The following is a 13,547-nucleotide window of genomic DNA, read 5'->3' on the forward strand; positions in this document are numbered from 1 at the left end:
AAACAAAAATTTCACAATCTCCTCACATTCAAAGAAAAAACAAATGTAAAGTTGTGCTGGTTTGTAATACAGACCTCGGTACGGGAGACGTTGTTGATCTCGGCAGCGAGGGACTCAGAGAGAGACTCGGTAAAGAGACTCTTTGCTCCCTGGATACTCAGATTAATAATCTGACCGTTCAACTCATCGTTCTGTTCCTTCAGACTGCGATTGTCCTGAACACAAAGAGAGTGAACAAGAGTTACTTTACCTGTTTTGGTGTGTTAAGGTTGTATTTTGTTTGTGTTTACCTGTTTTAGTCTGAGTTGACCTGTTTTTAAGTCTGCGTTAAAAAGTCTTCTGGATCTGGGTTTACCAGTTTGTTTAGTTTGTTTACCTGTCTTTTTTCTCTGTGTACACTCTCTGTTTGAGTTTACCTTTGTGTTTATCAGTTTGAGTCTGTGTTCATCAGATTGAGTCTGAGTTTAACTGTTTGAGTCTGTGTTTAACTGTTTGAGTCTGTGTTCACCAGATTGTGTCTGAGTTTAACTGTTTTAGTCTGAGTTTAACTGTTTGAGTCTGTGTTCACCAGATTGTGTCTGAGTTTAACTGTTTTAGTCTGAGTTTAACTGTTTGAGTCTGTGTTCACCAGATTGAGTCTGCACTTAACTGTTTTAGTCTGAGTTTAACTGTTTGAGTCCGAGTTTAACTGTTTGAGTCTGTGTTCACCAGATTGAGTCTGAGTTTAACTGTTTGAGTCTGTGTTCACCAGATTGTAGTCTGAGTTTAACTGTTTTAGTCTGTGTTCATCAGATTGAGTCTGAGTTTAACTGTTTTAGTCTGAGTTTAACTGTTTGAGTCTGATCTTAACTGTTTTAGTCTGAGTTTAACTGTTTGAGTCTGCACTTAACTGTTTTAGTCTGAGTTTAACTGTTTGAGTCCGAGTTTAACTGTTTGAGTCTGTGTTCACCAGATTGAGTCTGAGTTTAACTGTTTGAGTCTGTGTTCACCAGATTGAGTCTGAGTTTAACTGTTTGAGTCTGTGTTCATCAGATTGAGTCTGAGTTTAACTGTTTGAGTCTGTGTTCATCAGATTGAGTCTGAGTTTAACTGTTTTAGTCTGAGTTTAACTGTTTGAGTCCGAGTTTAACTGTTTGAGTCTGATCTTAACTGTTTTAGTCTGAGTTTAACTGTTTGAGTCTGTGTTCACCAGATTGAGTCTGCACTTAACTGTTTGAGTCCGAGTTTAACTGTTTGAGTCCGAGTTTAACTGTTTGAGTCCGAGTTTAACTGTTTGAGTCCGAGTTTAACTGTTTGAGTCTGTGTTCACCAGATTGAGTCTGAGTTTAACTGTTTTAGTCTGAGTTTAACTGTTTGAGTCTGTGTTCACCAGATTGAGCTTACTGTTTGAGTCGAGTTTAACTGTTTTAGTCTGAGTTTAACTGTTTGAGTCTGTGTTCACCAGATTGAGTCTGAGTTTAACTGTTTTAGTCTGAGTTTAACTGTTTGAGTCTGTGTTCACCAGATTGAGTCTGAGTTTAACTGTTTTAGTCTGAGTTTAACTGTTTGAGTCTGTGTTCATCAGATTGAGTCTGAGTTTAACTGTTTTAGTCTGAGTTTAACTGTTTGAGTCTGAGTTTAACTGTTTTAGTCTGAGTTTAACTGTTTGAGTCTGTGTTCACCAGATTGAGTCTGAGTTTAACTGTTTTAGTCTGAGTTTAACTGTTTGAGTCCGAGTTTAACTGTTTGAGTCCGAGTTTAACTGTTTGAGTCTGTGTTCACCAGATTGAGTCTGAGTTTAACTGTTTTAGTCTGAGTTTAACTGTTTGAGTCTGTGTTCACCAGATTGAGTCTGAGTTTAACTGTTTTAGTCTGAGTTTAACTGTTTGAGTCTGTGTTCACCAGACTGAGTCTGAGTTTAACTGTCTGAATCTGTGTTCACCAGATTGAGTCTGAGTTTAACTGTTTTAGTCTGAGTTTAACTGTTTGAGTCTGTGTTCACCAGATTGAGTCTGCACTTAACTGTTTTAGTCCGAGTTTAACTGTTTGAGTCCGAGTTTAACTGTTTGAGTCCGAGTTTAACTGTTTGAGTCTGTGTTCACCAGATTGAGTCTGAGTTTAACTGTTTTAGTCTGAGTTTAACTGTTTGAGTCTGTGTTCACCAGATTGAGTCTGAGTTTAACTGTTTTAGTCTGAGTTTAACTGTTTGAGTCTGTGTTCACCAGATTGAGTCTGAGTTTAACTGTTTTAGTCTGAGTTTAACTGTTTGAGTCTGTGTTCACCAGATTGAGTCTGAGTTTAACTGTTTTAGTCTGAGTTTAACTGTTTGAGTCTGTGTTCACCAGATTGAGTCTGAGTTTAACTGTTTTAGTCTGAGTTTAACTGTTTGAGTCTGAGCTTAACTGTTTTAGTCTGAGTTTAACTGTTTGAGTCTGTGTTCACCAGATTGAGTCTGAGTTTAACTGTTTTAGTCTGAGTTTAACTGTTTGAGTCTGTGTTCACCAGATTGAGTCTGAGTTTAACTGTTTTAGTCTGAGTTTAACTGTTTTAGTCTGAGTTTAACTGTTTGAGTCTGTGTTCACCAGATTGAGTCTGCGTTTAACTGTTTGAGTCTGAGTTTAACTGTTTGAGTCTGAGTTTAACTGTTTGAGTCTGAGTTTAACTGTTTGAGTCTGTGTTCACCAGATTGAGTCTGAGTTTAACTGTTTTAGTCTGAGTTTAACTGTTTTAGTCTGAGTTTAACTGTTTGAGTCTGTGTTCACCAGACTGAGTCTGAGTTTAACTGTCTGAATCTGTGTTCACCAGATTGAGTCTGAGCTTAACTGTTTTAGTCTGATTTTAACTGTTTGAGTCTGTGTTTAACTGTCTGAATCTGTGTTCACCAGATTGAGTCTGAGTTTAACTGTTTTAGTCTGAGTTTAACTGTTTTAGTCTGAGTTTAACTGTTTGAGTCCGAGTTTAACTGTTTGAGTCTGTGTTCACCAGATTGAGTCTGAGTTTAACTGTTTTAGTCTGAGTTTAACTGTTTGAGTCTGTGTTCACCAGATTGAGTCTGAGTTTAACTGTTTTAGTCTGAGTTTAACTGTTTGAGTCTGTGTTCACCAGATTGAGTCTGAGTTTAACTGTTTGAGTCTGTGTTCATCAGATTGAGTCTGAGTTTAACTGTTTTAGTCTGAGTTTAACTGTTTGAGTCTGAGTTTAACTGTTTTAGTCTGAGTTTAACTGTTTGAGTCTGTGTTCACCAGATTGAGTCTGAGTTTAACTGTTTTAGTCTGAGTTTAACTGTTTGAGTCTGTGTTCATCAGATTGAGTCTGAGTTTAACTGTTTTAGTCTGAGTTTAACTGTTTGAGTCTGAGCTTAACTGTTTTAGTCTGAGTTTAACTGTTTGAGTCTGTGTTCACCAGATTGAGTCTGCACTTAACTGTTTGAGTCCGAGTTTAACTGTTTGAGTCCGAGTTTAACTGTTTGAGTCCGAGTTTAACTGTTTGAGTCTGTGTTCACCAGATTGAGTCTGAGTTTAACTGTTTTATTCTGAGTTTAACTGTTTGAGTCTGTGTTCACCAGATTGAGTCTGAGTTTAACTGTTTGAGTCTGTGTTCACCAGACTGAGTCTGAGTTTAACTGTCTGAATCTGTGTTCACCAGATTGAGTCTGAGTTTAACTGTTTTAGTCTGATTTTAACTGTTTGAGTCTGTGTTTAACTGTCTGAATCTGTGTTCACCAGATTGAGTCTGAGTTTAACTGTTTTAGTCTGATTTTAACTGTTTAAGTCTGTTCACCAGATTGAGTCTGAGTTTAACTGTTTTAGTCTGAGTTTAACTGTTTGAGTCTGTGTTCACCAGATTGAGTCTGAGCTTAACTGTTTTAGTCTGATTTTAACTGTTTGAGTCTGTGTTCACCAGATTGAGTCTGAGTTTAACTGTTTTAGTCTGAGTTTAACTGTTTGAGTCTGTGTTCACCAGATTGAGTCTGAGTTTAACTGTTTTAGTCTGATTTTAACTGTTTGAGTCTGTGTTCACCAGATTGAGTCTGAGTTTAACTGTTTTAGTCTGAGTTTAACTGTTTGAGTCTGTGTTCACCAGATTGAGTCTGAGTTTAACTGTTTTAGTCTGAGTTTAACTGTCTGAATCTGTGTTCACCAGATTGAGTCTGAGCTTAACTGTTTGAGTCTGTGTTCACCAGATTGAGTCTGAGTTTAACTGTTTTAGTCTGAGTTTAACTGTTTGAGTCTGTGTTCACCAGATTGAGTCTGCAGCTTAACTGTTTGAGTCTGTTCACCAGATTGAGTCTGCACTTAACTGTTTTAGTCTGAGTTTAACTGTTTGAGTCTGTGTTCACCAGATTGAGTCTGAGTTTAACTGTTTTAGTCTGAGCTTAACTATTTGAGTCAGTGTTTTGAGTCTGTTTTTACCTGCTTAAGTTTGAGTTCAAAACCATTCATGGCTATTTACCTGTTTGAGTCGGCGTATCTCCTGCTCGAGTTCATTCTCTCTCATGTGTGTGTTGTATTCCTGGAGACCTGAGCTTGCCGATCTGCCTCTTCTTGCTTCTGTCTCCAGCTTAAACAGCTGCAGGTGTTCCAGCTGCTTTCTCAAGTCCTCGATCAACTACACGCACACAAAGAAGCCATTAACACAGTGATGAACACACACCCAAACCACATCCTTAAGATAAACAGAAGATCTCTCACCCCCTGAGTACACTCCTTCTCTTTCTGGTTGGTATGACGTTCATGGCTCAGTTTATCTGACATTTTCCTGCGGGACTCGATTTCTTCGTTTAATCGATCGGTGACATCCTCCACCTCATCCTGGAGTTTCCTCTTTTCCTGTAGAGAGACAGAGGAATAAATGCCCAATCTCACTCACAATTTGGTCATTTGTGGGACATGAAATACTGTTGACATATCCTGCAGAGTGACATACTATACTCCATCAACAACTATTTTTGACAGCATTTTGCAAATTATTTTATAATTATTATGCATGCAGCTTTTATGTGTTAATTGTACTTTTAAAATTTCACTTGTCACACCGCAGAACAATTTAAAATGAACTGGTGATGGCAAAAAGGTGATTGAAAATTAATTTACAGAATCTAAGATATACACTTTCTGTTATACATTTATACAAATTCTAACCAAAAATGTTGATGTCGATAAAACATCAAAGTCCATGTGTACAATGCGTCAACTACCTTTTTATGTGATCTACTAGTGTGAAACTATATGTGTGTGTTTGTGTGTGTATGTACCTCCTCCAGTCTCTCTATGTTGGCTCTCAGGCAGGGAACACATGACCTCAGCTCACTATTCTCCTCGTCCAACTGTTGTAACCTGAAAACGTGCAGGCAAACAGACAAAAATGCAGGAAGATTTTTTTAGGGGGTGGTGAAAACATTAAAATTGTAATTTGTTCAAGAGATAGATACTGGGTGAGAGAAACGAAAGGTCTCTGTTAACACAGGCGGATAATATTAAACATTAAGCCAAGTAAATTAAAAGGGTAGTTCACAGAAAAATGAAAATTCTGTCATCATTTACGGTCCATCATGTTGTTCTAAACCCGAATGACTTTTTTCTGCGGAACATGAAAGGAGATGTTAGGCAGAATGTGAGGGACTGACAGCCTCAGTCATCATTGATTTCAATGTATGGAAAGAAGCAACAATTAAAAAGTGAACAGAAACTAACACACTGCCTTTTGTGTTCCACAGAAGAAAGAAACTCATACAGGTTTGGAACAACATGATGGTGAGTAAATGATGACAGAATTTTCATTTTTCTGTGAACTACCCTTTTAATCATACAAACTCTCCCTTTAAATCATCAAGCTGCATGAGTGTTATTCTGCACAAGATGGCAATAGATAAAAACAACACAGCTTACACATGCGCACACAGAAGTGAAAAAAACAAAACAACTACATACTGACCTGGCTTGAAGGTTTTCGATCTCCACATCTCTGTCTCGCTCTAGTTTGGTCAGAGCGTCTCTGTGTTTACGAATGTGTACAAGTAAGTTCTCCTCTGCACGCAGCTCCTGTTCTTTCAGTTGTTCCTCCAGAGCATTTGCACGATGGACGAGCGTGAGATTCTCCTGTCGCAAACGCGCATGCTGCTCTTCACTCTCCGACGAATCCTTCTCTAGCTCACACACACGTTTCTCCAACAGTAAAACCTGTAGCACACACAGACACCCGCAGAGTCATGGCTGTGGGCCTGAACATCCAGGTTATATCCCAAACAGTGCCTTGCTGAACTCTTTATAGTCACTCCTTTTTGACGTAATGTCGTATGGACATAATCAAGTGTATATTCTAGGCTCTTATGCAAAACCAACTGAGGATCACTGTTCTATGGTGTCATGGACTTGACTGACAAATGCAAACCTAGGCCACAGGACTGCAAGTGAAGTTTGCTATTTGTGTCAAAAATAAAATTATAAAGACCACATTCCAACATTAGTGCAACAATTAAACCCCAAACTTCCCCCCAAACCAAACAAACAGAAAAAAGAAAAACGTGCGCATTAACCCCGCACATGACAGTGTCCATCCCTCTAAACTCAAACAGTCCACGTACGCCTACGAGAGCCCCCGCGACAACTTTGCCGTGTCCGGTGTTTCTATAAAAACTTTGTGAGACAGAATTACACAACAGAATATAATCTATAAAACAAACTCCAGCCAATAGGCAGAATAAACACACAGAATGTGTAGATTCATCCACATAACTGTCCCGAAGGTGTGTTCCTCCACAAAACATGCTCCAGCCGCTAGGCGGAACTAGCAAAAATATAAATAAATTTAAAAAAAAAGATGTTCAGTTTCCTCGGGCAGTCAAACGAATGTTCAGTGAGCCGGCCCATTAGGCTGCTACATGAGTACAACAAATGACCCAATCACTCCAATGTCCTGCAAGAAATACTCCACAAAACAAACTCCAGCCAATAGAAGCCATAAGCACAAAGAATGTGCAGATTCATCCACAACACTGTCCCGAAGGAGCGTTACTCTACAAAACAAACTCCAGCTGCTAGGCGGAACCAGCACAAACAGAAACAAAAAAGGTGCTCAGTTTCCTCGGACAGTCAAGTGAATGTTCAGTGAGTCGGTCCACTTGGCTGCAATGTGAGTACCACAAAACAAGTTACTCAGTCCGTTGACTGTATGAAGGACATCGCTTGCTGAGGACATGTAAATATTTTGCGGCCATCCTTAATATCTATTCTCAATTTGGCCGGGAACATCAGTGCAAAAGCGACCTTCCATTGATGTAAGAGTTTCTTGCATTCCTTGAATTGATTACATTTCTCTCGTCCAATTTGCAAAGCCTGGGAACAAGAAAATGTTGTGGTTCTTCCAAAAAAGCCTTCCTTTACTCCTCGCGTAACACAAGATCTTTATCGGATGATCTCAGAAATTTGTCCAGAATTGATCGGGGCCTGTCTCCCTCAGCGAATCGCCGAGCCGGAACTCTGTGAGCTCGCTCGATTTCCAGCTTATGGCCTGTTATGTCAAGCAGACTCGGGAAGAGCCCATCCAGGAATTCCACCATATTCTGACCCCCTGGTCCCTCAGGAATTCCAACAATTCGGATGTTATTCCGCCAGTTACGATTCTCCATATCTTCCGACTTTCCTCAGCCGTGCTCCAGTTCCGCATTGGTCGCTAACGGATTAGCAGCTAATTCCCTCTCCGATGACTCCAGATAATCGATCCGTTTCTCAACATCCGGCACTCTTGTAACCATCTCAGAGAATTTCATCTCCATGGAAGTGATCAACGTATTACAGCAAGCTCCTCCAAGTCAGCAACGACCTTCATTAGCATTGCCGGCACGTTCATCACAGAACGCTGAATTTCCTTCACCTCACCGGTCAAATCGACTCCCGGGATTGCGGCCTGCTGCTCGGGGGCTTCAGCTTGAGCACGTAAGTGTCTTTTAATGTCTCCAGACCCCGGGGATTTTTAATTCTTTGACATATTGTCTTCCTAGAACAGTTAAGAATCAGGGTGTATCGAATCTCACCGGTTTATGACACAAAAAGTAGCTAGCAAAGTGCGCAGAGCTCACCATTCACACGTCCGAACCTCGCATGGCGCCACGCAACTCCTGCAGTTTGCTATGTGAAACACAGACATCACTACTATAGGCCTAACATTTTGATGGCTGTTTTGACCAAATTATACACAAGTATGAGATTCTGAACCTTGTCAGTGATGTCCCGATCCGCAAGATCCAAAATATCGTGGGTCAGATCTCCCATTACATCCAGAGTGCTGGACTGCTGCAAATGTCTGAGAAAAAAAAAAATATTTTTTTAGTAAATTCCCACCAAAATGTTCATTTTTGGATGATGAAAATATTTTAATTTCCATTCAATTTTTCTTTACTTTAAAACTGAAGTTTGACACATTGATAGAGAAGATTCTCACCTTGCTGCTTTCTTACTGGACAGTCTCTTACTGGAACTAAAAAAAGAGAACAAACAGGAAACGAGTCAGAAAGAGAGGAGAGAGAGGAAAAGGAGGAAAAACTCTCTTTCCATCCATGACCTGTAAACCACAGGTCAAAAAACATCCAGTGAAGTGTTTGAGTTTGGAGCAATCCGCTCTTTTCTGCTGAATCAATGCTCTTCTTTCAATGGTAATGACCTCACAGCAAACAGAAATAAACACGTTATTTTTATGGTTCGCCACACGCTAAGGTGTAATGTGGGTGCGTGAAAGGAGATTTTGTCCAACTTTGTTCCTATAACATAGGTCTAAATCCATAAAAACTGCCTCGTCTGTTCTATTCATGTTTGTTGCCCAGTTCAGAAAACTTCAGTCACACAATTCTACTACTGTTTAGAAGGTGAATCTATGATGCCTCAGAAAACAGAGTTCTTTAACAAGAAAATTATGTTTTTTTACAGTTAGAGACTTTTAATGAAGGTAATTTCTACGGCTGTCAATCTAATAAGTTAATTCGGTGCGATTAACTCTATAAAAAAACAGCACGTTTAAAAAATGTACGTATTTTATCATGTCCTCAGACCTTAATGTGAAATATTCCTACAATCGGAGCAAATCAAGCTTGAAGTACCACCTGTTTTCAGCAGGGGGCAGTAAGCGAAACTCCAGCTGTATTGGCAACACGCAGTGGTACAGTGAAGAAACCACACTTATGCTTGCTTGACACTAGTGACAGCACAACATGAGAACGGGTTTTGTGTTTCTGTGACAGATGAAGGGTGTAGATCTATAAAAAAAGTAGGAAATATACACATTATTTTGAATTTTTTGAGCAGAAAACTAAAAATGTTTCGGAGAAGTGTTTTAGAAAGTAACTTAAAAGTAAAGTAATTAATAATGTGATGAAGTAATCAGTAACGTGGTGGAAAGCAGTATGTGTGTGTGTGTGTGTGTGTGTGTGGCCGTACACTACAGCCTATTGGCTATTTTTTTTTTTTAAAGGGACGAGCTGTTCGACATGGCCTGCCCCCACTTCCTGTTTCAATAGGAAATATGTCAACACACCAAATAAAACTGTGCTTATCAACGCACTACTCTGCATGCATTAAACACACCCAACACAACAAAAACACACACCAAAGCAGCTAAGGCAGAGCACAAACTTCACCTTTATGCAAACACTTTGACCTTTCAAAGAGGCCTTGCATTACAATCAACGGAACACCAATACAAGCCATGTCGCCATTTCAGACTAGAGAAATAAGTATGTTAATCGAACACACACACACATGCAGACAGTGAGGATAGGAGTGTGTGTGTGTGTGTGTGCATATATGTGTACAGTCCTCAAACTCAACACACACGAGGAAGCGTGCACATACTCAGAGCGTGTTACCTATTCATCTCTAGTAAGTGCAGTCGAGTGGACAGATCCTCCAGACGACTGATTTGCTTATGACAGTGAGTGCAGAAAAAGTCCATCGCCTCAGACTGAAGGAAACTCTGAAAACTAGCAGGAAAAGAGCTGGGGCTGAGAGAGGAGAGGAGAGGAGAGGAGGTGAGAAAAGAGGGGAGGATGAGAGGAGAGGGATCATACAAACCAGGGAGAAAAATAAGGGACATTCAGGTGAGTCAGTGAAGGACAGGAAGAGATCTACACAGAGGAGAATAATACAGTGCAGGAATACAGAAGAAAGTGTAGAGCTGGAGGAGGAGCAGGAGGAGTGTGCTGTGTTTCCATGCTCGCTTATGTGTGTGTGTGTGTGTGTGTGTGTACTGGAACTTATACACCTGTATGGCAAGCCCTTTCGACATTTAATCATGTGCAGAATCTGAATTATAGATATTAACAATTCAACATCACTAGTTAAAACTGACGTTGATACAGATATCTAGAGAGCAGGACGGCCGATATAAATGCAGATAAACATAATGCAATTAAACAACAGCAAATCAGATGTACACAAAATTTCCAGTGTGAAACAAACAATTATTTTATGCAATATTTCCTCAAATTTGCATAAACTCAAAAAGAAAAAACACTGAAAACAGAAAGTGTTGACTATCAATTGACAAATCGATTGGTAGATTTTGAAACAGGCATAAGGGAAGGTTAACACTTCTGTTAATCAACCAAGTGAACACGGTTATTGGCCGATGCGATAATTGCAAAATGGCCAAATATCGACCGATTTATCGGCCTGACCGATATTTCGGTTTATCACTAGTTCGAATGCTAATTTTTGACATCAGCAATAAAATTACTACTAGTGAGGGTTAGTGCTAATAAGGTTTGCACTAGTAAAAAAGCTAATTATTGATATAAAATATTATGTAATAATTTGCGGAAATACCCTTTCTTAATATCAAAATTTTTATTTCAACTAGTAAAAACATTCTTGATATCTGTAATTGCATTTTTACTAGTATAAATACACAATTATCTGTCATTCACTCATTTAAAATGCAATTACAGATATTTACAGTATAGTTACATTTTATTACTAGTTGAAAAACCAATTTCCAATACCAGCAATGTACTACTTCCTAGTAAAAAGTATTTTTTTATCACACTCAAAATTATTTCAAGATTATTTTTTTCAAGTTTTATAAATTCCATAAAACTGAATTGAGTCATTTTTAATAATATAAAATTATAAATATTTTAAGTTTCATTGATTTAATTTTGTTAAACATTTAACACAATTTAATTTAATGTAATTTTGTTATAAAATTGAAATATGTAAATCCTAAAAATAGGCTTTTTTTTGTTTTTTGTTTTTTTTTTGAGTGTAATTAATACATCGTAACTGGTGCAAATGTTTATTCCTGATATCAAAAAATTAATAACAACTACTAAAAATGCAGTTTTTTTAATATCGGCAATTTGGTATTCACAGGTGGCAATGTTAATTTCAAATATCTATAAAGTTATTGAAAACTAGTTAAAAAGATTTCCTTTTAAGGGATCTTTAATTACTCTTCGATTTATTGGTATCTAAAATCCATTTCCAGATATCTGAAATTCCAAATGTTTTTGGATCTCCCTTTTCCTCCCCAATTTTGGAATGCCCAATTCCCACTACTTAGTAGGTCCTCATGGTGGCGTGGTTGCTCACCTCAATCCGGGTGGCGGAGGACAAGTCTCAGTTGCCTCCACTTCTGAGACCGCCAATCCGTGCATCTTATCACATGACTCATTGTGCATGACACTGCGGAGACTCACAGCATGTGGAGGCTCATGCTACTCTCCACGAACTTACCACACGCCCAACTGAGAGCGAAAACCACTAATCGTGACCACGAGGAGGTTACCCCATGTGACTCTATCGTCCCTAGCAACCGGGCCAATTTGGTTGCTTAGGAGACCTGGCTGGAGTCACTCAGCACACTCTGGATTCGAACTCGCGACTCCAGGGGTGGTAGTCAGCGTCAGTACTCGCTGAGCTACCCAGGTCCCCCCTGAAATACCAAAAGTAACATTTTTAAATATTTACAGAAATCAAAAATGTTAAAATGTTTACTTGTAATTCAATTGTTGATATCAGGAATAGATTTTTGCACCAGTAACAATATAATAATTGACATAAAAAAATGATCATTTTCATAGTAAGAAATGCACTGCTGATTTGTGAAACTGGAATTTCAACTATTAAGAAATGAATTACAAATATCTATAATTGCATTTTGAACAAGAGTGAATGACAGATAATTGTGAATTTCTACTAGTGAAAATGCAATAACAGAAAACAAGAATTATGTTTTGTACTAGCTGAAATTCCATTTTTGATATCAAGAATGTGTATTTCTGGAGGCGACGATGTCATTGTTATATAGAATTCATATTCTGCACTTGGTTAAATGTTAAAAGGGTTTGCGATACACCTGACGACACCTGCGTTTCAGTAAAACAATAACTACAACAGCCCAACCTTTACCCAGTGTTAAACGTTAGCTTGAACAGGTTACTCATGAGATGAGAAGAACAGTCAGCAGGATAGTGCACAGAAGTGTTGAAGGAAGTCAATTGATCGTTTTTATCACAAACACACACACGACTTTCATGTGACTGGCATCATATTAGCTCCTTTGCTGCTTTGGCAACATCATAAAAAAATGTCATGAATGAGATATAAACAAAAATACAACCTTCAACTGAACTTTAAAGAGGCCATTTCACATAAAAACAGAATAATCCTTGCTGTTTTGAAATAATAATAAAATAAAAAAAAGTTTATACTCCAACATTAACAACCCCTTAAAAACTCCCTCCGGGGGTCATACAAAGCACTTATTGAAATCAAACTTCAAAAATGGCTATTCAGAAAGCCCTCCCTGGTCACCGATTGCTCACACAACGTGCTGACTCACTCTTTCTACAACAGTCTATTTCTATGTGTGTTACAGCCATTTATGGTCAAGACTTTAACTCTGTGCAGCCCATAATGTTCCTAACATGTGCCTTTCCACGTTTAGCCCAGGATATAAAATAATCACACACTCACCGATTGTCTTGAGTGTTCTATTCAATGAGTGCACAGTAATATGATACAGTTTCTATTCCTGTTTGAGAATAATCCAGTATTTGTAGGTTAAGTATGTACTGTGAATTACCTAGGTGACAGCAGCATCAGTGGGCGGGGCAGTGGACTGTCAAGGTGTGGTTGTGGCTCTGCATCTCCCTCCCCCTCTGGAGCCATCCTCCCCTCCTCCTGATTGGCCAGCGGCAGGTCTGACGTGTTTTTACTCTCTCCAAAATCCTCAAAGTGCTCCTCCTCTCCTCCAATCACAGCCACTAGGGTATGGCCATTCAAATCAGAGCCCAGGGTGAAACTATCAGGCAAACAAACAGAATATAATATGTTATCTATACTTATTACAGGGCTCACTGGAAAACTTGATTCTGACTGGTCAATCGCGCCATCCAGCAGTCTGATATTTTTGAATAACGACCACATATGCAGTGATAAAGTGATATTTGACCGGTCATCCGGGTATTGCGAGTCACCTTTTCTACTTTTTGTGACACTCTGGGATTTCTTCAAGTAAGCTAATAAAATTATTTCTGCTTAAATCAATATTTCATGTCCATTTGTTTATTCGACAGT

At 38.8% G+C, this 13,547-nt stretch overlaps 1 protein-coding gene across 2 annotated transcripts in view; it reads right to left on the reverse strand.

Moving 5' to 3' along the window:
• The window catches only part of rab11fip3 (RAB11 family interacting protein 3 (class II)), a 46,887-nt gene that overhangs the window by 2,745 nt on the left and 30,595 nt on the right, over positions 1–13,547 (reverse strand). Inside the window, exons 5-13 of one of the 2 annotated variants that reach the window (XM_051681981.1) lie at positions 13,054–13,272; positions 9,836–9,970; positions 8,419–8,454; positions 8,193–8,280; positions 5,914–6,158; positions 5,234–5,315; positions 4,671–4,808; positions 4,432–4,587; positions 75–215 (exon numbers count right to left, since the gene is read on the reverse strand). In XM_051681981.1, the coding sequence (XP_051537941.1) occupies positions 75–215; positions 4,432–4,587; positions 4,671–4,808; positions 5,234–5,315; positions 5,914–6,158; positions 8,193–8,280; positions 8,419–8,454; positions 9,836–9,970; positions 13,054–13,272 (1,240 nt within the window). The remainder of the gene's footprint in view (positions 1–74; positions 216–4,431; positions 4,588–4,670; positions 4,809–5,233; positions 5,316–5,913; positions 6,159–8,192; positions 8,281–8,418; positions 8,455–9,835; positions 9,971–13,053; positions 13,273–13,547) is intronic. The other variant, XM_051681982.1, reaches the window with a different exon arrangement.

Source organism: Myxocyprinus asiaticus, chromosome 41, assembly GCF_019703515.2.
Source record: "Myxocyprinus asiaticus isolate MX2 ecotype Aquarium Trade chromosome 41, UBuf_Myxa_2, whole genome shotgun sequence".
Lineage (NCBI taxonomy): Eukaryota > Metazoa > Chordata > Actinopteri > Cypriniformes > Catostomidae > Myxocyprinus > Myxocyprinus asiaticus.